The sequence below is a fragment of the Phoenix dactylifera genome, unplaced genomic scaffold (genome assembly GCF_009389715.1).
Source record: "Phoenix dactylifera cultivar Barhee BC4 unplaced genomic scaffold, palm_55x_up_171113_PBpolish2nd_filt_p 000207F, whole genome shotgun sequence".
In the NCBI taxonomy this organism is placed as follows: domain Eukaryota; kingdom Viridiplantae; phylum Streptophyta; class Magnoliopsida; order Arecales; family Arecaceae; genus Phoenix; species Phoenix dactylifera.
In genome coordinates, this window is record NW_024067723.1 from 24,615 (window position 1) to 52,572 (window position 27,958).

The window sequence follows — 27,958 nt, forward strand, 5'->3', positions numbered from 1 at the left end:
TGCCAATAAGCCTCATAACTATAACAATATCAAAAAAGAAGTTCATTAAGAATTTACAAGTGTTTGTGCAATGTGTAACAAACTCCAAAACCGTGTGACCATAGATGGTTATAATTCATGCCGAGTCTACAAAAAACGATCTAAATGTACCATCAGTCATCAAGCCAACCACAAGAACGCTGGTCGAATGACGGGGGTTCTGGACAAAGTGCGAAGTCGAACAAGCCAGAAGGCGCCCTATCTAAAAGAGTTCCAGAAGAAATGGATGGAAGTTGGTTTTCAAATGGGAATGGGTAATCATTCCTATCAGGAGGTGAAATGCCCATATCTGACAGATCATCTTTCTCTATTCCCTTCAATACCTCGTCATTACAGTTTGATTCTCTTCTTTGGGACCTATCCACGGGGTTTATTGAAGAACTATCGCAATCTTTCTTAACCTCATGCTCTCTCTCTTTTGGAGCAGAATCTCTCTCTTCATTTTGCTCTGCGGGAGGAGCATCTACTGGTCTATCTTTTTGACTTTCTTCATCAGAAGACCCAGCATGTTCCTTGGACATGTGGCCATGCCTTATAGCTATATCCCTGTGCCTCTCTGTCCAGCCACTGCGGCTCCATAGATAGAGGGGAGGTGGTCTCAAGTTCCACTGTTCAATCTGTTGTTCATCGTCATCAACAGAACCAGGTAGGTAGAAGGACTGCGCAACAGAAAATACAAGTTACTCGCCAATGGAGGCTCTTCCCAGAAGACCCAGGTAAACTTAAATGAGTATACAGGATCAACTACTGATTTCGAGTGTACCTTCCCTGAAAGTTTAAAAGAGTCCTCCCAGATTAGGTCATATCTTGGATCTCTCTTATCGACTCTGTCCAGATTAAAAAGCATCAAAGTATTTCATATCAACCACAGACTTGACCATTTATTGTCATTCCAACTAGTAAAAGCAGGACAGAAGGCAGCCAGAAGTTGAATACCTTCTAGTCTCCCTGGGGACAATCAGAATGAGGAGCTTTGGTCTGAATGTCAGGGCTTTGTCAATGAACTTGTTGGCAAGTGATGCTTTGACCCCAAAGGGAGGATTGAGCCCCATGATCTGTCAGAAATAAATGAAATGAGAATATAAAATCTTTGGTTATAAAACTATTTAATTACATAGGCAGTTCACTAAAAAAGTTAAATAACAACATACATGAAAAGCTTATATTTTCATACCAATTTAGACCCAGCAGGTAACTCATTTAGCTGCACTGTAAACCAATCCCTCTTCTCAAAATTGAAATCATTCTGCAGATAACATTTATAAGTCTCAATTTCAATTTTCACTATGAGAAAATATTAAAGCGGCATAAACTCGTCCACTTCATATTTATTCAATTTACACAAATACTCGAAAGCAAAAATAATACTACAGTAATCACCTCAAACCAGCTCAATGATGAAAGAGAGTAAAATTGCTAATTTTGCAGGAATTTGACTCAATATTCAATGCAGTTAACCAGTCTGAACTGAACATTTAAATCATGTAAAGTCTAGCTTCACTGTATGCCTAACAAGTAAACAACCAATTCTTTTCAATTCCCTACATTCCATATGATGGGGGGCGAAATGGATCGTCCAGCCCACAGCTAAAAGGCCGCCCAGTCTTGGCCCAATAAATGCCAACACCGACTAATTGAATCCTTGGTCCAGCTCAAAGCCAGCTCGGCTTCGAACTCCGCCGAAAGCTCCATCGGCTTCAGATATTCGCCCACTCTCCCGACCAAGTTCGGGGTGCCTCCAATATTCGCCGATCCGCCCCGACCAAGCTTGGGGCACCTACTTCAAAAGTGTGCCTCGACCCTCGAGCTTGAGGCGCTCCACCAAGCACACCTCGGAACCCGGAGAGCCGAGCTACCCCCAGCACCTGTCTGGCCGACCTCGCCAAATGCATGATGCGACCTCTCAACGGGCTCGGCCTCGCCAATAACCGCACTCATATGCGCGCCTACACCCTTATACGTAGCCGTACATTACAGCACCACCGTGCCACGCTTCGATAGCTGGCCCTCGATAGTCAAAGGACGGCACCATGACTACTTCGGCCATACCCTGCTGTGACTGTCAACACCTTACCGTTCTCGAGAACGGACAGCACCACACGCCATCAACCAGCCTAGGCTGCGCGCCATTCGGCTCAGAGCTACGCCCCCTCATAATGAGTGCGAACAGTGCCTCTGCCACCTGGGCCTCTCCATCGGGACTATAAATAGTCCGGTCTGGTAACTTCTAAGAAACTTTTGGCTGGACCAAATTTATCCCACTCTAACTTGATCGTCGAAGAGCCCTCACCGGAAACACCGGTGAGGCTTTGTGCAGGTCCGTCGCCGTCGTGCAGGAGGTGGCCCCCCATTTTCTTCTTCCAACAACCAGCAGCTCCCTTGACTCCTCCGGCGTGGTCACCCTCAAGCCAAATTTGAACCACAACATTTCTGGCGCTAGAGGAAGGATCTAAGTCGTGATCATGAGGCTAAGGAGTCACGGAGCTCCGAGTGCATCGAGCAGCCGGATCTCGCCACCTGGCCGCTCTCGTCAAAATCCACTCCCCGCAGTACCTGCAGCAGCGGACCAGGTCCCACAAGTCCAGCCAGAGCGATTTGACCTGCTCTTTCAGCAAGTTCAAACACTAACCGCAGCCGTCCAGGGTCTACAACGAAGTGGGGCCCAATCTGCGCCCCCTCTTCGTGGGTGTGAGTCCACGGGATGCCACCCGCGGCTTCGCTCCCCTACTAGGCAGCGTACGACGGGCGAAAGGGAGCCCCGCCGTCATTGAAGCCTCCATCGAGCTCGGTCCCCAAGCCGGGAGAGCTCCCCGCGCCGTCATCATCCTAGAAGCCAGCGCCGAAGTCTAACCCTCCGGTCGCGGGAGCAATCGTTGGAGGCAGGGTCTGCCCCATGTCGAGGCGCCTGCAACGTTGACCAAGAGCCGAAGAGGCCCCGCCGACCACAGGCGATGGTATCCACGTCGGGACTCAACAGAAAAGTCGAGGAGCTAGAGCGACAGATCCAAACGTTCCAAGACCAGGCTCCCAGGCGCGACGCGGACGTCGACTTCACGACCGAGTCTCCATTCCCTCGATCGGTCGCAGACGAGCCGATCCCCCAGAGATTCAAGATGCCACAAATGGAGCCATATGACGGTTCGTCCGATTCTTTGGACCACCTGGAGAGCTACAAGGCTCTCATGGCTCTCCAAGGAGCCACAGATACCCTGCTTTGCAGGGCCTTTCCAGCAACCTTCCGCAAAGTAGCTCGCCTCTAGTTCTCCGGGTTGAAACTCAGCTCGATTCTCTCCTTCGAACAATTGGGAAGGCAACTCGCTACCCACTTTACTGCCAGCCGGCATCAGCGCCGGACCTCAGACTCCCTTTTTGCTATCAAGTAGAGGGAAGGGGAGCCTCTGAAAGACTACATCGATCACTTCACCTCAGCTACATGGGAGGTTCGCGATCTTAATCAGTCTATCGCCATGTCTTCTCCATCGAGAAAAAATTCCATGCCAACTTTGCAGAAATGTTGGCCCGAGCCCGAAAGTATGCCAAGGCTGAAGAAGCCATGGCCTCTCGGCATAAGGCGGCCGAGCAGCCAGCCAAAATGCAGAAAAAGTGCCTCGAGGAGCGCTCCCGCCCAAGGAGCCGATCTCCTCGGCATGAGATGAATCCTCTTCGGTCCAAGAGCCCGGTTAACCCGAGGTCTCCTGCTCAAAAGTTTAACAAGTATGCTCTCCTTCCGAAGTTCGGGAGGTACACCCTCCTTACTTCCACCCGAGTTGAGATCCTCCTGGAGATTGAGGGTCGAGGCTACCTCCGACCCCCACCGAAGATGTGGTCTTCAGCACCGCGGAAGCGCTCAGCCAAGTACTGCCGCTTCCATAAAGACTATGGCCATGACACGGAGGACTGTTACCAGCTCCGTGACGAAATTGAAGCGCTCATCCGCCGGGGACGGCTGAGTCGTTTTGTTATCGGCCAACCTGAAAGAAGGGCACCCGAGGAGCAGAACCGCAAACCACCCGAGGGGCAAAGAAATAGATGCCTTGTTGCAGGTGTTATTCACACCATTGGCGGAGGATAATCCAAAGTGCCTAAGGTGTCGGGCCGAAGAGAAGGAACCCCTTCAAAACATCAGCGCACCACGGAGGTTATCTCCTTCTCCGACAAGGACCTAAAGGGTGTCGAAATCCCCTATGATGACGCTGTAGTGATTTTCCTTACCATCGCGAACTATGATGTAAAAAAGAGTTCTGGTAGATAATGGAAGCTCTGCAGATGTCTTATTTTATGATGCCTTTCGAAGGATGGGAATGGCCAGAGAGCAGCTTGAAAAAATGAACACTCTCCTGGTTGGGTTTATAGGAGACTCTGTACCCTTCGAAGGGGTTATCAGCTTACCAGTCACGGTTGGAAGTGCGCCCCGCGAAAGTACTGTGAAGTTAAACTTTCTTGTGGTCCAGATCGCTTCGACCTACAATGCCATCCTCGGTCGACCAAGGCTGAATGCCTTCCGAGCGGTGGTATCAACCTATCACCTCTTGATGCGATTTTCCACAAGCCAAGGGGTCGGCGAGGTCCGGGGGGATCAAGCAGCTGCAAAACAATGTTATATGACTGCGCTCAAAGGCAAGCGGCCAGCCGAGCTCCCTTCTCAAGCACTGCCCATTGAGGGGCTGAAAGTGCGAGCCGGGCGAGCCTCTCCTTCGCATCCCCTTGAGGGATGACAGACCCGAGCAGACTGTGTAGATCGGATCTGGCTTAAGCCTGGAGACTCGAGCCCATATGATTGAGTTTCTCCAGGCCAACACGGACATGTTCGCCTGGTCGTCTACCGACATGCCAGGAATAGACCCCGAGGTGATGGCCCACCACCTCAAAGTACAGCCGAGCTGAAGGGTTACTCGACCTCAAAAGTGGAGGGCAAATGATGGGGGGCGAAATGGATCGTCCAGCCCACGGCTAAAAGGCCGCCTAGTCTTGGCCCAATAAATGCCAACACCTACCGATTGAATCCTTGGTCCGGCCCAGAGCCAGCTCGGCTTCGAACTCTGCTGAAAGCTCCATTGGCTTCAGATATTCGCCAACTCCCCCGACTAAGTTCGGGATGCCTCCAATATTCGCCAACCCGCCCCGACCAAGCTCGGGGCGCCTACTTCAACAGTGCGCCTCGACCCTCGAGCTCGGGGCGCTCCACCAAACACACCTCCGAACCCGGGGAGCCGAGCAACCCCCAGCACCTGTCTGGCCGACCTCACCAAATGCATGATGCGACCTCTCAATGGGCTCGGCCTCGCCAACAACCGTACCCATGTGCGCGCCTACACCCTTCTACGGGGCCGTACATTACAGAACCACCGTACCACGCTTCGATAGCTAGCCCTCGACAGTCAAAGGACGGCACCATGACTACTCCGGCCATATCCTGTTGTGACTGCCAACATCTTACCGTTCTCGAGAACGGACAGCACCACACGCCACCAACCAGTCTAAGTTGCGCGCCGTTCGGCTCAGAGACGCCCCCTCATGATGAGGGCGAGCAGTACCTCTGCCACCTGAGCCTCTCCACGGGGACTATAAATAGCTCGGTCAGGTAACTTCTAAGGAACTTTTGGCTAGACCAAATTTACCCCTCTAACTTGATCGTCGGAGGGCTCTCACCGGAAACACCAATGAGGCTTTGTGTAGGTCCGCCGCCGTCGTGCAGAAGGTGGCCTCCATCTTCTTCTTCCAACAACCAGCTGCTCCCTCAACTCCTCCGGCATAGTCACCCTCAGGCCAAATTTGAACCACAACACCATATATCAATGAAATGACGACCAGATGGAACATAAACCATTCAAGTTGACTTCAACTCAATACTATGCAATGTAACTAAGGTAATGTAAACAACCAATTCTTTTCAACTATCTACATTCCATATATCAATGAAATGACGAGCAGACAGGGAACATAAACCATTAAAAATGACTTCAACTCAACAATATGCAATGTAACTAAGGTAACATGTAAAAAATGTTGTTCCTGCATCTGATACACCACAGAAGAACGTAAAACTTCCTGCATATGGTATAAGGAAGTGTCTGACACTACCACGTGAAAGAACAACCTAAAAAAATAATTCAAACAAATTTTAGTACAACATGCTAAAGGGGGAAATTGTAAAAAGAAAAGTTCTAGAGAAACAACAGTCCATTTATCCCCTTTCTAGTCTCGAAGAATAAATATCACCATATCCTACTAGAAATACAAGGCGAAAGAAGAAAAAGAAAACTCAACAGACAAATGCAGGAGTCGGTGTCAAAAGTCTGCACTCTGCACCAGCAAGGCCCAGGCCAAGGATTCCCCAAGCCTTTTTCTGGGATGAAAGCACTAAGCTCAGCATTGTCTGAATCAGCCTAAACATACCAGGACCAAACCCAACCAAGACATTCGCTCTTTGTTTCTGGGCTGGGCTCAGAAACAGGTCAAGCAATTGTCCATTAATATCACTTGGCATAACTAGAATTAACTAGAGCTTAAAACTTCGACTTATGGATCCAGCCAGTTGGTTGAGTTCTGAGCACTTTATTTTTTTTTCAGGCAAGCTGTTTAAGCTGATTGGACCTGCCCAGCCCTTTGACAACTTTCAAGCAGAAAGAAAAGGTATGAAATTTTTGAAGTATATAGAAAAAATAAAGGCACAGAAACATCTGAACATTGGAGATGAGACAGATGAAAAATATGTAGGTTTAGCGCCAGCAGCAACAGGTCATTGAACAAGCCTTATAATGTACATATTACTACAAAGATGAGCATACTATGTCCAGCATACTTACACTAAGAGTGTTATATCTACCATAGCCATCAATCTAATTTAATAGTAGACAAGATCATGGAAACTCTATCAATTTGGGGGCTGGCTACATGGATTACTTTTCACTGTCAATTCCAAGGTTGTCCGATCAATTTGGATTAAGCTGTAGGGACCCTACATTGCCATTTGTTCCTTACAAGGTCCTCAAAAAAATAGATAGATCTTCAGTAAGGCACGGATCAAATTGCAACCATAATGTCCCATAAAACCACATTTTCCATAACTAGTAGTCTTACAAGCAAATTCATTTTGCACTCAGACAAGAGTACCTTCAAGTGCAAAGAGTTCCATAAACAATTTTTTCGTACTGAGTTGCTCCTGATCTTCGATACGCACTTAGTATTTGCATTCATACATTAGCACAAGTGCACAAGCACCAAGTACAAAATCAATAGTATAAGCAAATAAACACCTAAATATATTCTATCTTTAAGTTACATGAAATAATTGATCCACAGAAGAATATTTGAAGTAAAGCAGCTTGAACAAAAGGCATTCACTACCTTTGGTGACATGATATCATAATTTTTAAATGAGCATTTCTTCCCAACAGCATCCAGCTTGTCTTTCATTAGTATACTAAAGTCATTGGCACCACAGCAGAAGTCAACTATCTGCAGTGAAAGAAAAATAAGAAAATCAAGAATCAAACAAGAAAGAAAATAATATGAATTGCACTAATGCTCTCTATGAACAGAGTTGCATCAGATCTCGCATGCAAATTGTATTTGTTAATCATTAAGTTGCCCATCCACCACACGACCGCTGAGTTGTACTACAAAAACGAAAGAGAACCAAAATGCCGGAAAACTAGTCAATCAATACAGAGGGCTGTGCACAGTATCCACAAAAAGCTCATAGATTGAAAATGCGCACATCAAAATTCAATGAAGAAATTATTAACATTGACTTTACCTTATTTCCTAAAGAATAAATAAATATTCCAAACAAAGAAATAATATTTACATGAGTTCTGATGAAACATATTCAACTGAGCATCAGCAGTGTTAACATGCAGTCTCAGGAGTTTTCTAATGTTACCACTAAAAGGAACAAAAGCAAGCAAACGAACAAACAACAAGAGTTATCCACCAAAGTCAGCTATGGACCTACTTCCTTGATGACTTGCATCCAAAGCCAATCCACCAAATCACAGACTATCTTCAACTATTTCTAGCAAACTTCATACAAATCTTATGGTCCTCTCTATTTCTTTCCCATGCTTCAAGCTGCACTCTAGAACCCCACCTCACCGAGGCCTAAATTATCCAAAGCTCCACTTGTTCAGAATTGCAACCATCTCAAACACAGCACCACATTTAAATTGGCGCTAACTCTTAAAACCCTCAGCCTCTCACTTTTTCCATACAATTACCTTAATATTACACGTGCACAATCTTCACCGTATGTCTTGGACCTCATGGCCCATCTCACTACTCAAAAATTTACCTATATCAATAATCTGTCATATAATTGTTTACTTTTTCCAAATGGTATTCAATAACAATATTAAAATGCAAAGGCTACATATTTATTTCATTCACTCTATCTTACAGGAACATCCTCATCTACCTGAATCATTTTGTCACGTAATCAAACGTCATCCAAGCAGTTTGTCTTGAAAACCAGAATCCCCATCTACTTGCCAATGCTTTCTTTCATAGTCCAATTTGGCATTCACTCGTCCCTAGTTTTATACATGTAGATCCAATTTTGATTAACTGTACCCACAGAAGGTTATGATCTCAAGATCAACTCATACATGAAGTAATTGGTAAATTTTAATTTATGTTCCAAATTTTGAAACAAAATCTGTGCATGGAATTAAATCCTCCATCCAAGGGCGACTCCTCAAGCCCGAAACAGAAGAAAAGAAGGAAAAAAAAACCAACAAATCAATTTCTCAAAACATTTCCAATGCATCATTTTAACACACCCTCTTATTACTAAGCAAGTTGTATTATAAGTTCAACAGATCACAGAAACTGTATAATGCAGTACAGCTGTGTTTTGATGATGAGAAAGGAAGTAGTGAAAAACTGAGAGGCAGGGTTAGTCAACATCGCATCTGTTTCTCTTCTTCCTTATCCTTTTTGCATTTCTTTCTTCCTTTTCTTCTTTATTTTATTGTTTCTTCTCTTTTCTTCCATTGTTCCCATAGCTTCCTGTGTAGCCTCCCCTATGGCCACAAAGTGAGCCGGAGGTCAAAGGGCTCATATTTTTACTTGATATTTTAGCTCTGCAACCACATCTGTTGCCTATATGGCCAAAATGGATAAGTCGTGCCCGATCATCTCAGAGCTTGGACCATCTCTACCAAAACAGACCATAATCTATTCATTATCTCAACAAATGGGAAAAAAACCCCTAACAACTTAAACTGAACCAGAAAGCAAAGGAATTTTTTTTTTAAAAAAAAAAAATGACCCTTAGGACTATTACAAGCATCACTAAGACAGAAAAGTGAAAAACTAACACAAAAATATAAGCTTAAAATTTAAATTCCTCAACTTTTCTAACCCTAGACCATCACATCTACAAGAATTACCAAAAAACAGTACAAATATATGTTCCCATTTAATGCAGATATGCCATGATACTGGGAAGGCCAATAAGCATATGATATGATGTCGCTCTTCGACCATGTCCTGCATATTCATATGAAGGCCAAGAGATTCCTTCTTGCAAGTTCTTTCTAATGATATGATGTTTCAATCATGTAATCTCTAACCAGATGTGTGCATCACATCTCATGTTTCAACGAATCCCTTCCATCTTTCCCTAATATCAGTTATCATCCACAAGTCGTCATTCTTTAAAATACCAAGCCCAACCTCTCTTATTCCAATAAATCTATTTAATAAAAATCATTTCTGACCATATTTTCTATCTAGCTTGATGTAAAAATTACCAGAAGACACAACACTGGCTTCATTACCTCCCTATAGTACTCCTACATCTTTAAAAGTGCCCAAATATTAGCTTTAATCTACAACTATGGCTTTATATTCCCAATGGAGCAATTGTTGAAGATCACTCAGCGTGCACCAAAGGAGGAAATGTTAAGCAAAGCAATGTAGGGATAAAATCAGAATACCCTCAATGTATGATAGTGCACTTCATTCACATCTACCCTACTGGCACATTGAAGGAGAAACTTGGTTCCCCATAGTTGTTTAACGGCTTAGCATTTATTCTAGTCTGAGTATTTATTTTCTTCCAACTGAATCTAGGAGTTGATTGGACACTTCAAAAAGGGTAAGCAACTAGTAGTGGCCGAACTTTATATTAATCTAACATCACATAATATAATAATATATTGCAATAATATAATATAATGCAATGTAACATATCTATATAATTATGACATAATATATTGATATAAAGTATCACAATTATTATTACATAGTATAATATTATTATAATATATGAATGTGATGTATTATTTAGTATAATATTAGAATAGAATTATATTACAATATTATTTGCATATTAATATAATATAATGTAAAGTTTAGGGATATTTTGACAATACATAGCTTTCCAATGGGCTTCAGAAAGTGCTCTTGGAGAGAAGCTCCAAATTGGAGCTTTTGCCAAATGAGATTTTTCAACTTCTAAGAGCTAGAAAGCTATTTTAAGTTCTTTACCAAACACCTATATAACGCCCAGAAGTATTTCGGCTCCAAAAAGCACTTTTGGCCCCTCCAAAAAGTAAGCTCGAACAAGGCCTAAAAGCATTTTCTCAGTGGTTACCAGACATACATTAATCTTCCACACACTTCAGAAACAACGTTAACAAATAGCAGTTAGCTTTTATTAAAAACTCTATTAATGAAAGCTCTATAGAAAAAAGCTCTACTACCTGTATCAATGCCAAATGAAGCCTTAGTCTCCATTTTTCATGAGATATTTAACATTTACACCACTCAATTATTCAATCATCCTATTTAATTATAATTGTAGTAAATATTGAATTCATTTGCATAGAAAACTCAATCCCAAATATGTTGTTTAGCACTAACTTGTGCTTATACATGTTCTATGTCACTTCCTTGTCTCACAATGAAATATATTCTCTCTCTCCTTTCCAAATTCAGCATACTTACGAGAAAAAAAAATTCATTTTCATCCCTCCCACTAGGCAAGGTTTTAAATACTATGAGACGGGCTTGTCCCGATCAAACATCTTGGTAGATACCCTCCATCTCTCTTCCCCTATTCTTTCTCTCGCTTTCCTTTTCATCTTTCATTCCTTCCTTTCTTTCTTTTTCTTCGGCCTTCCTCTCTTTCTTTTTTCTTCTTCTTTTTTTTCTTATCCCTTCCTTTCTTTTTTCATTTATCATCTTCTTTCTCTTTCATTTCTTCCTACTTGACTTTCTTTCCTTTTTCTTCTTCTTCTTTTCTTTCACTTTTTCATTTGCTTCACATTTCATGCATTCATTCCTTTCCTTTTTTTCCCTCTCTCCCTGTGTGGATAGGTTTCGGAGTCCCAACCTCATCCCTATCCCATTCTTGACAGCCAGGATGGCCTCCATTTCATCAGGACTTAAAACCTTCTTGCTAAAAATGTCAACATGTTGGTTCAGATTTGATCATGGCCAAGTCAAACTCAATACAAAATATTTTAGGCCTTACCTACCTGATCGAATAAGCCACCATTTTAATCCAGAGCTCACCTCGAACGAGATTGATATCTAATTCCATCCCAAATATGTTAAAGTTGAGATAAAGTTAGGATAAAGATGAGACAAAGGAGGCAGCAGACGTCAATGAAGAGGAGTAATGGCAGTAGGCACAGCTTGGGTGAAGCTAGCAGCAAGGGCAAAGAAAGGGCAGAGATGGTTGGTGTTCCAGTAAGGGTGATGGCACAAGTTAAAGGAAAGTGGTGAGGGCAAAGAGAGGGCTAATGGGAGAGAAGCTGGCAAGCGAAGCAAAGTGTCAGCAAAAGGGAGGAAGAGAAGCACCGTCCTAGTTTAAGACTGCTGGTAGGTGATGGTCTCAAACAAAGTAGCATAAAGGCTGTGCTCGAGGAAATGCAAAGAGGAGAGAGCAAAGAAACAAGTAGATAAGAGGAAAAGGCAGAGGATGGGGTTTAAAGATAAAAATAACAAGTAATATTATATTGATAATATAAAGCATAAATGTATTTAACGAGCAAAATAATTTATACAACACACAAGGTTCGTTTAGTACTAGACTGAACCTTTTTCAACTATTAGGCTTAATCCGTGGACCATACCAGGTCATCAGTTCAAGTCATCATCTAACTGCTCCATTTGATATTGTTGATGCAATATAGCTTAACTGGATTGGATTCAAATTGAATATAGGCTAACATCCAATATTTGGCAGGTCAACCTACAGCAACGATTGATTGCAAAAGCATTGACACTTCGCCAATATAGGGTCTTCAAATCAAGCAAGCTTAATTTCATCCAAAAAATAGTGGCATATAATTTTAACAATTCAACATTGTTAGGTACAAAATTATTGATTGTTAGATTAGCAATTACAGTGCTTAAGCATGTCATTGCCATTTACAAGTACAGTGTTATGCCACCATACAACCATGCTCACCCAATTCAAGTCCCAAGTGCAAATTAAAATGGGAGAGCCACTAGAAAAAAGAAGATCAAGCCACAAAATGAACACCAGTAATATAGATATTATGTGGCCATAATGTAAAAGATCATTACAAAGTTACATTCAACAGGTGCCATAAACTATCTTCCTAAATCTATTTTCTGTAAATGGAAATCATGCTTTCTATTTAGCATTTGGGATTCATTGTCATTTAATTCGCACATCCTTCTATTCTTTCTTCAGTTTCAGCCTGTTCCTGCAAAAACTTCCTATGATATTTTTTAGGCTCCTACAGACTGAAATGTAAACAAAAACCAGAAGTCATAACCCTCTGAATCAACCAATTTATGCAACAATAAACATCAAACAATATAACTAGGCGCTGCAAATAAAATAATATCAAGATAGCAACAAGAAAGATTCTTCTCCTGCATTGATACCCCAAAAGTTATTAATCGGTTACACATTTTGCATTCAAAATCAATGGCAATTCAAAGCCAGGTCCTATCACCTGAGAACAAAAACAAGATCGCAAGAATCGAATAAAATTATTACCATGTCACCGCTTTCTACGTACCACTGAAGCATATCCACAATCTGCATATCAGCACATATCCTATCAGTGTCAGTAATCATGATTACACAAGTAGTCCCCGAATCATGAAATGTAACAGGTAGAACAACAGTATATAGATATCAGCACTTTTCATTGATTAGAATGCCTACAAATTATGCAAATTGCACAAAGCATCTAACTTGAGAGCATGCAGCATGAATATGTAAGTACTAAATGGGGCAGTATGTACTGATCCAGGAAGATTCATTTTTTATAATTTAATTGGACTCTTAAAAACAATAAAAACACAATCTGCTCTTTAAAGAGTGAATGCAAAACCTAACAAGGTAAAAAATATTTTATTTGCCAGAAACAACATCATTCCTCATTAGAATGTCAGATGAAATGAGAACAATAATAACTCTAGAAAATAATAAATCTATAAGAAAACTATAAAAAATCTATAACGCTGTTCCAAATTCCAAAAAACTATAATAAATCTTCTAGTCAAGCTAGTTGGCAAAGAAAAATTGCAAGAAGAAATATGTGGTCTCTAATCCAATGATACAATGAAATGACACCTCCCAAACTAAACATAAGTTTTAAGAATATCTCTAGAAAAATTGACCGACATGATAGAATGAAGAGTTTTTTCAACAAGAAAGGTCCTCAGGAATTATATTAAATTTTGGGAAAGAGGAGGTACCCTTGTTTAGCATAGAAAAACCAGATAAAACGAAATATAACTTCAAAAGCAGCCAGTATCAGTACCCAAAGTAAATGCATAGACCACCTTACTTAAAGTGAATATTTTCAGACAGAAAAAAAAAAGATTAACTAGCTGGTTGCTTATTTATAATTTGTGCACAGACCTCCTTAAGTTTCTCCACTTTTGTGAAATGGCGTCCGAAAGACGTGTAGCGCATACCATGGAGAAATGGTGCGAGATAAACTCCGAGGTGATTCTACAGGGAAACAACAATTTCCAATATAAAACATATCAAAAATTATTTTGCAGATATGGTAATTACACGTACACCCAAAAATGCCACATCCTGAAATTATTACCACATTCTGGATAGAAAGAGATGTAAAAGCATGGAATAGGGAAAAAAGATTGAAGAGCAAGAAATGCAGAAATAGAAAACTACTAACCAAAAAGCTGAAATTGGACTATCTGGAAGGGCTTTGGAGATCTAACCAGCAAAACTCTTAAAAATACAATCAACGCCAAGTAAGACAGAAAATGCATGAAATTTCATTACTGAACTACTTGCCAAGAGACACACTCCCAAAGGTGAACTATTTTACTTGTTTCTTTGATGATGGTTCCAACCACAATAGGACAAAACTAGGAATCAAAGTTTGAGTCAACAAAGGAATCTCACGAGAAGAATAGACATGAAAAAAAAGTATAAAAATCAAAAACAAAGAGCAAATGTAAGGCAAATTTAAGCCCGAGATTGCATTGATTAAGTGAATTATGACACCTAAATATGCCTTAAAGTCTTCCACGGTGCATAAATCAAAGCACAGAGTTAATTAACCAAAAAAAGCAAAGAAGTTGAAGTTGAACAATAAATGGTTACTGACAGCAAGTATTCTATTTTCCTCTTGTTTCATATTATCTAATATTTCTAATTTTTCATACTTGAGCTAGATATATTGAACTGCTGAAACCAAAACTTGGTGGGCATAGCCTAAACAGGAATCAAAAGCCGATCTGCCAAGCCTTGGATATTCATGAAGTATGATGACGCATATATTTCTCGCAGTTCTTTAACTTTTTCCATTTTAATTTCAAAAACAAGAAAATGATTTACTTGCATTTTTCTCTTACCTTTTCTGTGCAAACACGTACATGGATATGATGAGTGTTTGAGCCATGGGCATCAGACACACTAAGCAAACCAAAAAAAAATGAAAAGAATTCATAAAAACACTATTTTACTACCACCATTAGAGAAGGCTACATAATGATATTCGGAAGAGATACCTAATACATAACATCGCTTTTTGAAGAAAATGGCTCATCTAAATATGTGGAAGAGATACATATTTAGGAACATCACTTTTTGATAACTGCTCATCTAAATATGTGGAAGACATACATAATAAGTAACATCACTTTTTGAGGAAAACATCCCATGTAAAAGTTTTCCAAGTCTATTAGGAACATGGTAAATTCCCAAGCATGACCCCAACCCAATTAATTAAGCCATTCTATCAAAATTTAAAGAAGCATCCATAAAACCCCCATACACTTATTTGGGCCTAACAAATGGGGCTAATGACATCTAAGAGCGTGCTTCTCAAATCAACCATGGAAAGTGTGCCTCCAAGTAAAAATTCTTCTCCCATAGTTTGCCATTAATAAGTGCTTCCTTAAAATGCTGAAAGCAGAATTCTCTTGTCAGTTAACCATGAAACCTTATGAGTTAACACTAAACCCCAACAGCTCCATGGCCTGCAATGCATTACCTGTTACGAAAAAGTTCATTCGTCAACTTGTTAAATCTTTTGCGCTTGTAGGATGAAGAGCAACATGCAGGTCAGCTCATGCAAGATCACTCAGCTACTTGGTCATTTACCTCCAGATGCATGCCACATCCTAGCCAACAAAACTAAACTCTCCTGCGATATATGGCATCCTCAATGAAAAGAATATCACCTTCCACATCAAGAGGATTACTGAGGACACTTCAGGCCCTGCCCAAACTTTAACCTCAGAAATGTCATCTAGCAAAATTCCAAGTGTCGTGCTCACATACTGACCTTAACCTCAGAAAGGTTGGCATCAAAACATTCAACCCCAATTGCTCAAGCAGAATTTTGCAAGCCTTCCTTCTAATCTGTGGCTTACTGACACATTCACATGTTCTTCACTGAAATCCTCTTATTGTACCACCCATAGCAGAGACTGAGAAGTAAATATTAGATTCTTAGAATCAATATAAAGCTCCCATTAATAGTGATCCTGTTTCAAACTTCAACAGCAGGAAAAATAATAATTTGAAATTAAGTACATATAGTTTTCTACCATAAAAGGATTCTGAGTGATGATCCCATACACAAATCTCCACCATATGGTTGTTGTGCATACACCAGCTTTAAATAGAGAAACAAATTTGGCAACAAACATGAAAGATGTAAATGCAACTGGGGTACAGAGAGCCTAATGGTTTTGAATTGTTAACAAAGAAGTTGCTTAATTTATTAAGCAACAGGTGGTGATGCAAAAACAAGAGCTTTTTCCAACACAATGTGGAAATAATTGTATAGTTGTTGACAACAAAAAGGCTCAACAAGAGCTTTTCTAAGAATAAACAAAGAGCTAATTGTGAAGTTCAGTAGCAATAATGCTTCAAAAACAAGGTTTGCCGAGAAATATCTACACATACCCTCCACTTAATTATCTGACTGACTACATCAGGTTCACATACAGCTTTGGCATCTTCCATGCTCGCACCATCTTCTAGTTTTTGTAAAGCTGTTCGAATAGCCTGAAAATAAAGCAACTAAAAGATAGTCACAATCATGAAGCACCAGGTTGAAAAGTTCAAATATCAATTTTTCAGATTTGTAATGGATGATTACCACAACAGAACCCTCCACCTTTCCCAGAGTAATGCTCTTGTCAATGTGCCTTGCAGAGTATGAATGAGTTGATGGTGTCAAGTGCTTTTTTACAACATCTTCAAGTGTTAATGTGGATGATACCTCCTCCATTAAAGAAACAAGCCTGCATTTGAACATATGTGATGAAATACACCAGGAGCTTAAATTGAAAGACACATGCTCTAAAAATAAAATAAGGAATCAAATTTAGCATTAAGAAAGAACATCACATAACTGAACTGTTGGAAAGCAGCAACAGCACTGCTTGCTCATGGCTTGATTTAGCGGCCTAGTAAGAAGGTAGATTTAGAAGATAAATCCAAAGTATATACAAATTTTTTTCTCCAATTACAACTGATGGAAATACTTAACAAACTAATGATGTACATAGCCATATAGTTCATTTTTCTACATATAGTTCATTTTTCAATAAATATACTTCTATGAAAGTTTATAGCCTTCTGAAACAGGGTAAAGGGCTGCAAACACGGGATGATCAAATTATATTTATCAAATGAAAAAGTTTACCCAATTTCATTGCAACCTGACTAGATACTACAGACTGAAGTACTATCAAGCAACAAATTCACCAAGTTGTTGAATTCAAGCATAAAATTCACTTAATATCAAGTTGAAGACTATTTTAAGTCATCCCTATATGGGGCTAGGAAATTCACAAGGTACAAAAGTTACAATTTAATATGGTAGAACCTTACTTTCTTTTCGTTACACCATCTATCACAGGAAATGAGCTATGAAACTTCTCTCCAGTCAAGATTGGAGAAATATCTGACGCTGGAGCTTTCCCCTTCACTTTCAATGCCTTACTTGAGTCCAATTCTGTGTTTCTAAAAATATCAACTTTTTTCTTGTGGCCTACCATTTGCTTTGCATCAATTCTCCCAGCTTTACCTGCAGCATAACTATCTTCTGCACAAGAAAGCTTTTCAAATAATTTCACTGAATTTTCAGAAGGCAGCTTTTCAGGCAAGTCATCAGAGAGCTTCCTTTTCTTCAACGAAATCTCAAGTTTTTTTGGTTCATCCGCTGTTTTTCTCTTTTCCATGACTTCAGGAAATATGATACGGTCTCGTATGGGTGTTCCAAGATCTTTATCAAGCTCATGCCTCCTGGCCAAAACAAAGATAACAGTAGTATTAGCATTCAAACGTTCATACAAAACCAGTGAGAAACAATAGTACCTGATTGTAGCATGTATAAGATCCCAAACAACAATAACATTTGCAATGCACAAGCACAAAAGCAACAAGCAACCCCAGAAATGAGAACATACAGGCAGTAAATCAAGATACGATTTGGGAGAAGACCATCCCAAGCCCTCAGCATGACACCTTTTTTCTCTGAACCTTCAAAAGAAATTTTCCTGATTAATGCAGTAAGAATATGATCAACAGAAGAACATAACAGTTTTACTTATCAAATGCTTCACGGCTACAGAACAATTGAAAATTGGAGAAGAATTTGTGAGTACCTTGGCAAACACTTTCTATGGTATGACTTCGGACAGCGTCTACACAGTGCAAACTGCAGCTCCCAGATCTCTTTGTTTTCTGCTTGTTTACAAACGATGCACTTATGAATAGGGCATGTAAAGGATTCCCTGTTCGCAACTTTTCTTTCACATTCGGTTGCTTCTTCTTGATTTTCAGGAAAAAGTAATCGCGCAACACATTTTGGATGGTAGAAGTGACCACAAGTTGCAGAAACACATTGAAACACCTAAAAACAGACAGAAAGCACACATTTTATAACAAATATAAAGCAGAAAATTGACAAAGAAGGTTGAGCTACAAATCCATAATATGTTAGAACCACAGTGAAGGGTTGAAATTTGAGTGCACACCAAGCAGTATTTTGGAATGGGAAAGAAGAAGAAAGCTACATAATACAGTGATTTGAATGTACACTAGATAGTATTTTGGAAATGGGGAAACAAAAAGAAGAAGAAGATGATGATGATGACGATGACAAATATTATTGTGACATGAACCTTAATAGAAACTGAGATCTACATAAATATTAGTCAGCAAATATTCTATGGTTGGACAAGAATGTAGTGATTGCTATTCAATGTTTTTCAAGAAGTAAATTTCTTAAAATAAACAGTAAGAATAAGACAAGATCAAAAATAAAATCAGGATGACAAATACATTGTTGTAAGGTAATTTAATTTCACATGTTTCTTTTTATGGATTTTGTCAGTGTAAACAACAAGAGGCATCCTTAAGCAATAAAAGGGGACTTGTTTTTACTCCCGTGTGTTGAGTCCTACATTTCAAAAACTAAAACAGTTTTAAATATGACAAATGAAGAGGAGAATGTCTGCAATTCGGATTAAGAGAACTACACAAAAAAAGGCAACCATAAGTCAGAGCAAAACCTTATTTTTAGAATGGAATGCAAACTAGTAGAGACTAGAAACCATTTATCTTTTTAAGCAACACGAATAAAATGAAAAATTGGAGAAGTAGCATGGAGGCACACCCCATTTCATTTGTAAGATCTCAGCAAATGTCTAACTTATGCTACCCAGTTTTCAAGCATACAGCACACATATTATTCAAGAGTGGAACTCTGACTTGCAATTGGTCCAAGCTAATTATGTTTTTCAGAGACACCATAAATATTCGACCTATGCAACACAATCGAGGTCCTCAGGACCATCAGAAGAACAGAAGGAAAAGGAAAAAAATGCAAAATGTGAGTCTCATTTCTGTTGACCTTCAGTCCACTCTCCACAAAGTATCGTCTTACCTCATAAAACAAACTTGCATATTTACTCCACTCTTTCCTCAAAAAGGTGACCACCAACTTCTCTTTGAAGTTGCTTAGATGCCATAAGTGCCATTCATGGAAAGAAACTCAAAAAGGAGAACTCGCCACATAACAAATAAATCCATTATCTAGCAGTCTTTTTTGCTCACTCTAAATCTTTGAAAATTGAAAGTTGCAGAACAGGCATATGATCCAATACCCGATTATCTGCCCACAAAATATCATTCTCTGCAATGCAAAGCCTATAAAGCCATTAATATTAACCACCTTTGATTTTCTTACTCCACTTTATCATCCATCATATTGTTAGTTTCCCGCAACCACAGCAGAAGATAAAATATATGCATCTCCCCAAGCTCATGACAACAATTTTCAACTTCTGAATAATGTTTAAACATCAAACAGTGAAAAGCATTGAAGCTCAAAATAGCTGAAAAATGTTTTAAGGAATGTATTAAACAAGGCAACTCATTTTAAATATGTGACATAAACAATAATTGCAATATTACCACCACTAGTCCAATAATTGACTACCTAAGTGCTCTAACCCCGATCAATTCACCCCATTCATGCAACAATAATACAAGTGATAGTAACAGTAGGAGATAAACTAATCATGAAAGCAGCCATATCACAAGTATCTAAATGTCCTCGGGTGTCAAAAATGGCAGCCTACAAAAATCCAGGCACAGGGACACAATATACACACGCGAATGTCAAAAATGTCAAAAAGCCTACTAGAATGTCAAAAATGTTTCGAATACCACCAAAATGAGATGATACAACAATACTATACCATTCTAGTAGGTTTCCAGCAACTGTGCATAGTGAGGCAGTACGGGATGCAATCCCACACCATCTGCCAGCATTCGGTATCATACAATTTCAGCGAAAAACTGATATGAGGTCCACTAGTATTTGACACCTCGCACACATGTTCGTCTGTTTTGATGCTTATTCAGAAAAAGAAAAGAAAAGAAACTTCAAAGTTAAAAAGAAAAGTATAGTTATAAATGAAATCTAACAAATAAATTAATAGCATAGTCATGAGTTTGCAAGTTGTTTCATTTATTCGCTAGGTTCCTTCAAAGTTACTAAAGATGTGGTAAGATAGTTATATTCATCATTTATCATGGTACATTTATATTTGAAACATTATGACATTTTGCTTAAAGCATCCATATAATCATAAGAACTTTATATTAAACACACAATGTGCTTATGTATCTTGATAATTTTATATTAAAACTATAAGGACATTTCACTCGATAAGCCAACAAAACCTTGATAATTTAATACTAAAACATAAGAGCATTTCACTTAAAATGTCCATCAATAAAAACTAAAAGTCCCCTACATGACACTCCAAAAAAAGCACCAAGCATTGGTCATTTCAAAGTGGAATGTCCAACCAAGTTGTGCCATATCCAAGTGTCCAAAAAGTGTCCACACTCCCAGACAGCTTAAAATAGAGAACCAAGGTAACAAAGAGTCAACCATGCTTAATAATGCAAAAGTTTATGCAAGTGATATTTCAAAATTCACTATAACAGTCATTGGTCTTTTGCATCACAAGTCATAGAATTCATGACTCGCCCTTGATGCATGAGTTAATATCTCAATGTCCAGCTAAGCCTAGCCATAAGTTACTAAGCCAATCAGAACCAAAAGAAGACAGAGTAATCAGCTCAAATAGAGTAAGTTCAAAAAACATAAAGCATATGCTGTGATCACTAAAATAAAAATCAGAACAAACACAAATTTCATGCATTCATAGCTTTTAGAGATGGTTAAGGCTTTTGTCTATGTAAAATTGTAAATTGGAAGTCAAAACTCAAAAAAAGCCATGATATGCTGAAGGGCCCTGATATGTGATGATGCTCCAACAGTAGAAAAGTTAAGGCTTAACCTAAACAGGCATTTCAGGGAAAATTCACAAAGGTCCAACCAGGAAGGAAGTGGCACAGAAAGATAAAGTATTGATATATGATTCTTGAAGTAAAGACCAGATAAATGGGTTAATGCTTGGCGGTTGTGATCGTGGTGATATTATCTTCAGTAGCACACACATATGAACACAAATGCAAACATAGATAAGAAAGGCATGTAAATGAAAACTATTATGACATGCTTGCATGGCCTTTAGTGCAGTGCTGTAACAAATACTATTCATCACAGTACAAGAATCTAATGCAAGACCAAAACATGCCTGGTGTTTTGTTGAGTAAGAGAAGCCTAAATGGTTAAAACATGTACACTTAAAAGGTTATGCTATTGACCTGAACCATCTTTGAAACTACAAAAGAGAACAACTTTATGCATAAACTAATAAATGTAAAGTGCACAATTGGATTTTCCAAAAATTCTGACAGATCAATTTTAACAAATCTATCACCTGAAATACAATAATGAGGTGTAAGGGGACTAATTTCCAGTTGAAGATTTCAAACCTTAGCACCAGCTGTTTCATCCGAGGAACCCAACTTTCCACAGGCAAAGCATTGATGTTGCTTATACTGGCAATTCTTGCATAGAAATATCTGCATTGCCTGCACAGGACCAAAGATTATTAAAAAGATAAGTGCATATTTGGGCAAGCAAACCAGTAACCTCAGAAGAAGCTTAAAACAGGAGTAAAATTGCACATTTCATGAAGAGGTACCTCTACTTGAGCCCTGGAGTAGCCAAGGGATCTACAATCTGTATCAATGCCTGCATCTCTAGTGGCATGAAAGGACCTCAGGCACCTGCCTTCACAGCTGCAATAGGTATATCACAAATTTCTCTTATATTACAGAAAATAGAAGGGAGAGCATCAATAAGTATTAGTAAATAACCACGCATCAATTCCACAGTGATCATGCCCAGCATCAAACAGAAGCAGAAAATTAAGCAGCTTATACGTTTAATAATGCTTGAAAGTTTAGTTAAAGAGAATGTTATACAATGATAAAACAAGCAAATATTTAAAATTTGCATAACCTTGATGGCCATCTCTATACTGTGTACTTGTGATGATCAGGAAATCAAATCCTTATCCACAATATACTGTTTTAACAGTATTTTATTGTGCCAGCAGGTCATTGCCACAATAGAGGAATGCATACCTATGTACCGTCCTAATCAGGCCACATCATTACATATTGACACGTATCAAGGCCTATCAAGCCTGTACTCAAGGGTATAGACCTGTAAGAAGCAGCAAATGCTCATCTCCTCCTGGCCATCTTAAATAATTCTCTTCCAACTCAATATGGTTTGAAACTTCTCTGATAATACTTCCTTAAATCAGTTTCCCAAATACTTGCAGTATGTTCAGAATACCATGACAGTTTTCTAAGCACAGTTACAAATCTCCATGCAGTTTAATCATGAATTTTAACATTGTTTTGCTATTTAAAACATAATTACATCATATTGCCTATATAAGAGGTTACCTGAAACAAAGGGATACGCAAATAGTAAACAATAGTTAGCACAGGCTTATGATCCCAGATTTCTGTACGCTGAACTAAAACCTGTCTTTATGCTTAACATTCCATAGGCATTTGAAAATAATCAATATTCAAAAACTATCAGAATAGCATAACTAAGCATGCCAATTGCAAATCTCTTCAACAACTTGCATTTCCTTCCATGATAGTACGTAGCAAGCATCCGTGCAATGCAGCACAGCACATGTAGTATGCCATCCTTTAACCAACACAAACATGATATGAGATTCTTTAACCATTGGCTGTGACTTGTGTTTAAGTACTTGTGGCAAGGGTTTTCTAATAGTCAACGATCACCAAGTATTAATCCTGAGACCATATATCTTATTGCTTGCTAACTTTTAGTTGTTTGAGCCACAGTATATATTTATTGCCAATGGCACTCATTTTAATTGATGCAGCAAAAAACAACTAAAGGCTGGGTGGAATTGGAGTTATAAAGGAAATATGTAAAGAATCAAAAATTCAATTTGAATAAAACAAAATATCCAGAAAACAATTTGATTGGAAATACAAAGGAGACAAAGGACGCTGATAAGAAAATGGGGAAATTACATTGTTGCCCCTACTTCAATTGCAATTTGACAAATAGAGCATATTGTTCAAAACTTTACTCCCTAGTCCCTTGTTTTGACTGCCATTTAACTTTTATTTCCTAGCATATGTGCGAAACAAGTCATACAAAACAGGCACAAGTAGGCATTAATATGTATAATATAGGCATGTATACACCAGGGACTAAGAAGCAAACACAACATGGCTAGCGACTAATTGCTAAAGTGCAGTCACAGTCAAGGACCTAGAAATAATTTTTGCAAAGAAGAGAGATAACCTAAAAGAGTTACAACCATGTAATTTTTTGCAAAATGGATCATAATAGTGCTGGAAAACAAAGAAAGACCAAGTAAATACAATGGACGCCCAGGAAAAAAATGATGAGTTTAATGTGATAAATTTATTCTATTATGGATTTAGAAATCAGGAAATGACAGGAATAAAAGAGTTTATAATGGGAAAACCACTTTTGATGGTATGATGGGAAAGAAAGATCAGCATATAAGCTTGAAGAGAGGGTTGTGATCAAATTATTGTTGAATGATAACAAAAAGTACTATATAAAGGCAAGGATGGAACTTGGAAAGCATGAAAAGAAATCTGAAAAGGCTTCCAATAATGTAAGATGCAGATTTGGTAAGAATGCAATGATAAGGATTTACGGAGCAGGACATTCAAACTGACTTCATGTCTATGGTCATGGTATGGATTTTCTGCATTTAGGGGCACAAAGAAGGCATGGACATTCTTTCATAGGATGCAGTCATTGGTAATACGATCTTGAGAGAGCAGATTTGTATGGAAAATGTGGAAATATTTCTCATTCACTTGTTTTTCTAGTATACATTGCCTTTCTTCTTTTAGGATCCTTTCAAGATTTTTTTCTTTTACATTTTATTGTAAAATATGTATGTGTTAAATCTCATAGATATTTCTTTCACCAGAGTAGAAGAACCAACACAAGATGAAAAAGAATTTTATAAATGAACATAAAGATATGCCTTATTAGGCACGAGTCTTAACTTGCTAGAGCAGTAAGAAAATACAAACCACAAAATTTCGCCACCATTGTCACAAATGGCACATATTGAATCAAATAACCCTCTCTGTTCATTGGATTCCTCGCTATCAGCATCTCCTATGCCCTCGTCCACTTCAACATCATTGGCAATAAATTCTTTTTTGTCATCTAGATCGCTTTGAACAGCCTATTAAAACAGCACTTCAGTCATGTTCATGTCCAATTTTATACTATAAATATGATATCATCATTTTTTTTATGCAATATCTTAGAAGGATGTTAGAAGAAATAATTAAGGTGACATGGAAAAACTAAATAAAATAACTGACCACAGCAGAAATTAGTCTCTTCCCTAGCTTCTCCTTCAGAGCCACCACTAGCTATCCAAAAAAAATCTTCATTAGAAATACATATGACAATGTAATGATTACATAAGCATGAATCATAGCAATTAATACATATCATATAGTGTCAAGAAAACTAATTCTATTAGCAAAAGTCAAATTAGGAAGGTGCAGTAGTTACATCCAGGTACATGACTAGAATAAACCTCAGCAGTGTGCTTGGCTGCATGCATTTTAAAATTCAAGAAACTCGAAAGCTTAAAAGTGCATATTTTCTAAATATAAGTCAGTCCTCATGTGTCTGACACAACCTAAAACATGATCAACGAGATGATTTCATGCGTTTAGCACATCAGAAACTGCAGTATAAAATTTATAAAACGAGAAGAGAGTCAGTCAAGAGAGACAGAGGTGTTTGTCAGGACAAAGTGGTGTTAACTGGTGGATACATCCAAAAGGTTTTCACCGTCAACATTTCTTGGCATTCTTTGAAAAATAGAGGGCGATGTTCTCAACAGTGAAAGCATGTTGAGCAAGATATATCTAACCTTTTCCAGATAAAATCTGAATTAACTTCAAGGGTAAGAAGTGTGATCGATAACTAGCCCATTCACTTAATTCGTCTCACTCCTCATGCTTGTTGAGCAGTATAAAATTTATAAAACAAGAAGAGAGACAGTCAAGAGACAGACAGAGGTGTGTGTCAGGACAAAGTGGTGTTCACTGGCAAAAGGTTTTCATCGTCAACTTTTCTTGGCATTCTTTAAGAAAATAGAGGGCGATCTTTGCAACAGTGAAAGCATGTTGAGCAAGATATATCTAACCTTTTGCAGATAAATCTGAATAAACTTCAAGTGTAAGAAGCGTGATTGAGAACTAGCCCATTCACTTAACTCGTCTCACTCCTCATGCTTGTTGAGCATTCCAGTTCTATCACCTATATACTATTTCCGCAGAGAAACAAAATTGTGCTTATAACTTACAAATTCAACGCAGATACCACTGAATAGCATATAGATTTATAATATCAGATTGTGTAACCCATTTGCTGGTTCTGTATAAGCAATAACATCCCAGATAACTAAAGCTCTGATTATAAACAACTCACTGGTCTCAATTTCCTAAAAAAACATCAGAAAGACAAGCCTGTCAAGATGATTTGGACCTCATATGAATTTATTTACTCGGTATCACATTTTACATGTGTTTAAAAGAGCTATTAACTCTCACTAATCCGAGATCCAATTCAAAACCTGGCCATTTTGACAAGATGCTAGAAATTAATAGCCACTCATTAGTCACCATTGGCATGACTAACAGCCTAATTTTCCTCATAATAAACTGTTGATACAATATAACGCAGTAGTTTCATCCCATATATAAAATCATACATATGTTGCAACTGGAATCCAAACCTGAGAGTTTGATAATATGTTGTCTCTCTCTGCAACCAGCTTGATCAACGAGGTGTGATCCCTGAGGTCATTCTCAGAAGGTCTGACCTCAAACGAACTGCATATTCCAAGCCATCCATCAACAATCTCAGAGAAGAGCACTAAAATAAATTAATACTAAAAAAAAGAACCCTCAAATTGTACCCCACCGGAAAAGTTTGGATAGATGTTCCCAAACACTCTTTGCACAAGCTCCCGGATTCCTTCTTAAAAAGTGAAGCCAATGTATAGTGATCATTATCGTCCTCGCAGTCTCCAAGTAGCTCTCCCTTGGTTTGAGAAGCCTTATCCACTCATTTTCCTTCGTCAGCACCGAAATCTCAGGCTTACCCCCTTCAAGCCCAAGCTTCCAGGAAGTCACTTGTTTATAGACCACCTGGTGGCCGTCGGCAATGCCACGCAAGAAAACTCGACCTCTACTGGTGTTGGGTCTCTCTGCTCCATGCCACCAGGAAGGCAGAACCGAGAACGAGATCGGCGTCTTGTTTTCATCGACAAAGCGATAGTCTCTGATGAACTGTGGCACGATCTCATCTTCAACTTCTGAAAATGACATGATTACCCGGAAAACCTAACGTGGATAAACAAGAAATCAGAAAAGATGATCGAGGAATGCAACAAGAATCAAACCTCTAAATAACTTCAACATGATTATACTCCGACTTTCGTAAAACAAATCTTCGTCAATCAAACTCTTGTTTCTTTTTTTTTCGCCTTCTTTTGGAGAGAACCGTGGTCATGTTTCAAAAATATGGATTTGGAGTAGATAAACCATAACTACTGCAGAGAAACTAAAATTGATAGAATTTTCAAGAAAATTTCAGAAAGAAGCTCAGCTTCTAGTTCTTAAATCTCATAGGAAACGAGGAGAAAAGGCACCAAAAAAATGTCCGGAAACTACGATAGCTCGAAGGGAAAAAGAAAAGAAAAACCTAAAAAAGTCCCATAAACGCAAGATAAAACATGTAAAAAGTGATTTAAATCGAGTACAAAAAAAAAAGTTCAAGAAGAACAATGGCGTTAGACTAGAAATGCGGCGCCTCAAGAAAAAAAAAAACCACAATAACCGTCCGAGGAGCAGGATCCGGTACCTAAATCCCTAAAGGGTATCAAAAGTGCAACCTAACAAAGATCGAGCTACGAAATACCAGCGAAAGATCGGGGTTTCTCCAAAGTGGGAAAGAGAGTAAAAACTCTAGGCCTTGCCTGGATTTTCAGAAAAACGACGAGAGAGACTCCTTGGCTTCTAAAACTGGCTAGAGTGAGAGAGAGCGAGAGCGGGAAATAGGAAGTCCAGGAGCCACGTAGCAGCCATGGGGCTTTGCTCGGAAGAAGTTATTAAAACACTCACATGGGAACACCGATGGTCCATGGATTCTAACCGTCCATTTCAAAATCTCAGGGAAGACGAACAGCCGAGAAATAACCGCGTTGGTCTCTTGGTTGGCAGTCTTGACGCAAAAGCACGACGATTATGCGATGGTTGCCAAGGAAAAAAATGGATTCGGATTTAGGAGGAGTGTGATTGCACGGCGTTATAGGTTTTAAATTAAATGTATATCGTCCGTTGATCTATCAACGGTGGTATGATGCTATTTATTAATGCACTGGATAAATTTATTATAGGATTTTTTTTCATCACCATCCTTCT

At 39.0% G+C, this 27,958-nt stretch overlaps 1 protein-coding gene across 2 annotated transcripts; it reads right to left on the minus strand.

Moving 5' to 3' along the window:
* On the minus strand, window positions 1–27,320 carry LOC103719059 (protein ENHANCED DOWNY MILDEW 2). Of its 2 annotated transcripts, XM_039117359.1 has the most exons (19): window positions 26,457–27,320; window positions 26,269–26,365; window positions 24,839–24,889; window positions 24,539–24,696; window positions 22,102–22,198; window positions 21,890–21,988; window positions 18,136–18,383; window positions 17,938–18,027; window positions 17,360–17,773; window positions 16,879–16,932; window positions 16,623–16,767; window positions 16,427–16,528; window positions 13,898–13,990; window positions 13,025–13,066; window positions 7,387–7,497; window positions 1,214–1,285; window positions 976–1,094; window positions 803–866; window positions 1–698 (listed from the first exon to the last, which is right to left on the minus strand). In XM_039117359.1, exons 1-19 carry the CDS (start codon window positions 26,861–26,863, stop codon window positions 153–155), a joined length of 3,009 nt encoding a protein of 1,002 aa, XP_038973287.1. In that variant the 5' UTR covers window positions 26,864–27,320; the 3' UTR covers window positions 1–152. The 2 variants fall into 2 exon arrangements, with proteins under 2 accessions (XP_038973287.1, XP_026665046.1); XM_026809245.2 differs by lacking the exon at window positions 16,879–16,932 and having other exon boundaries at window positions 26,457–27,319.
* Window positions 27,321–27,958: the final 638 nt, after the last annotated feature.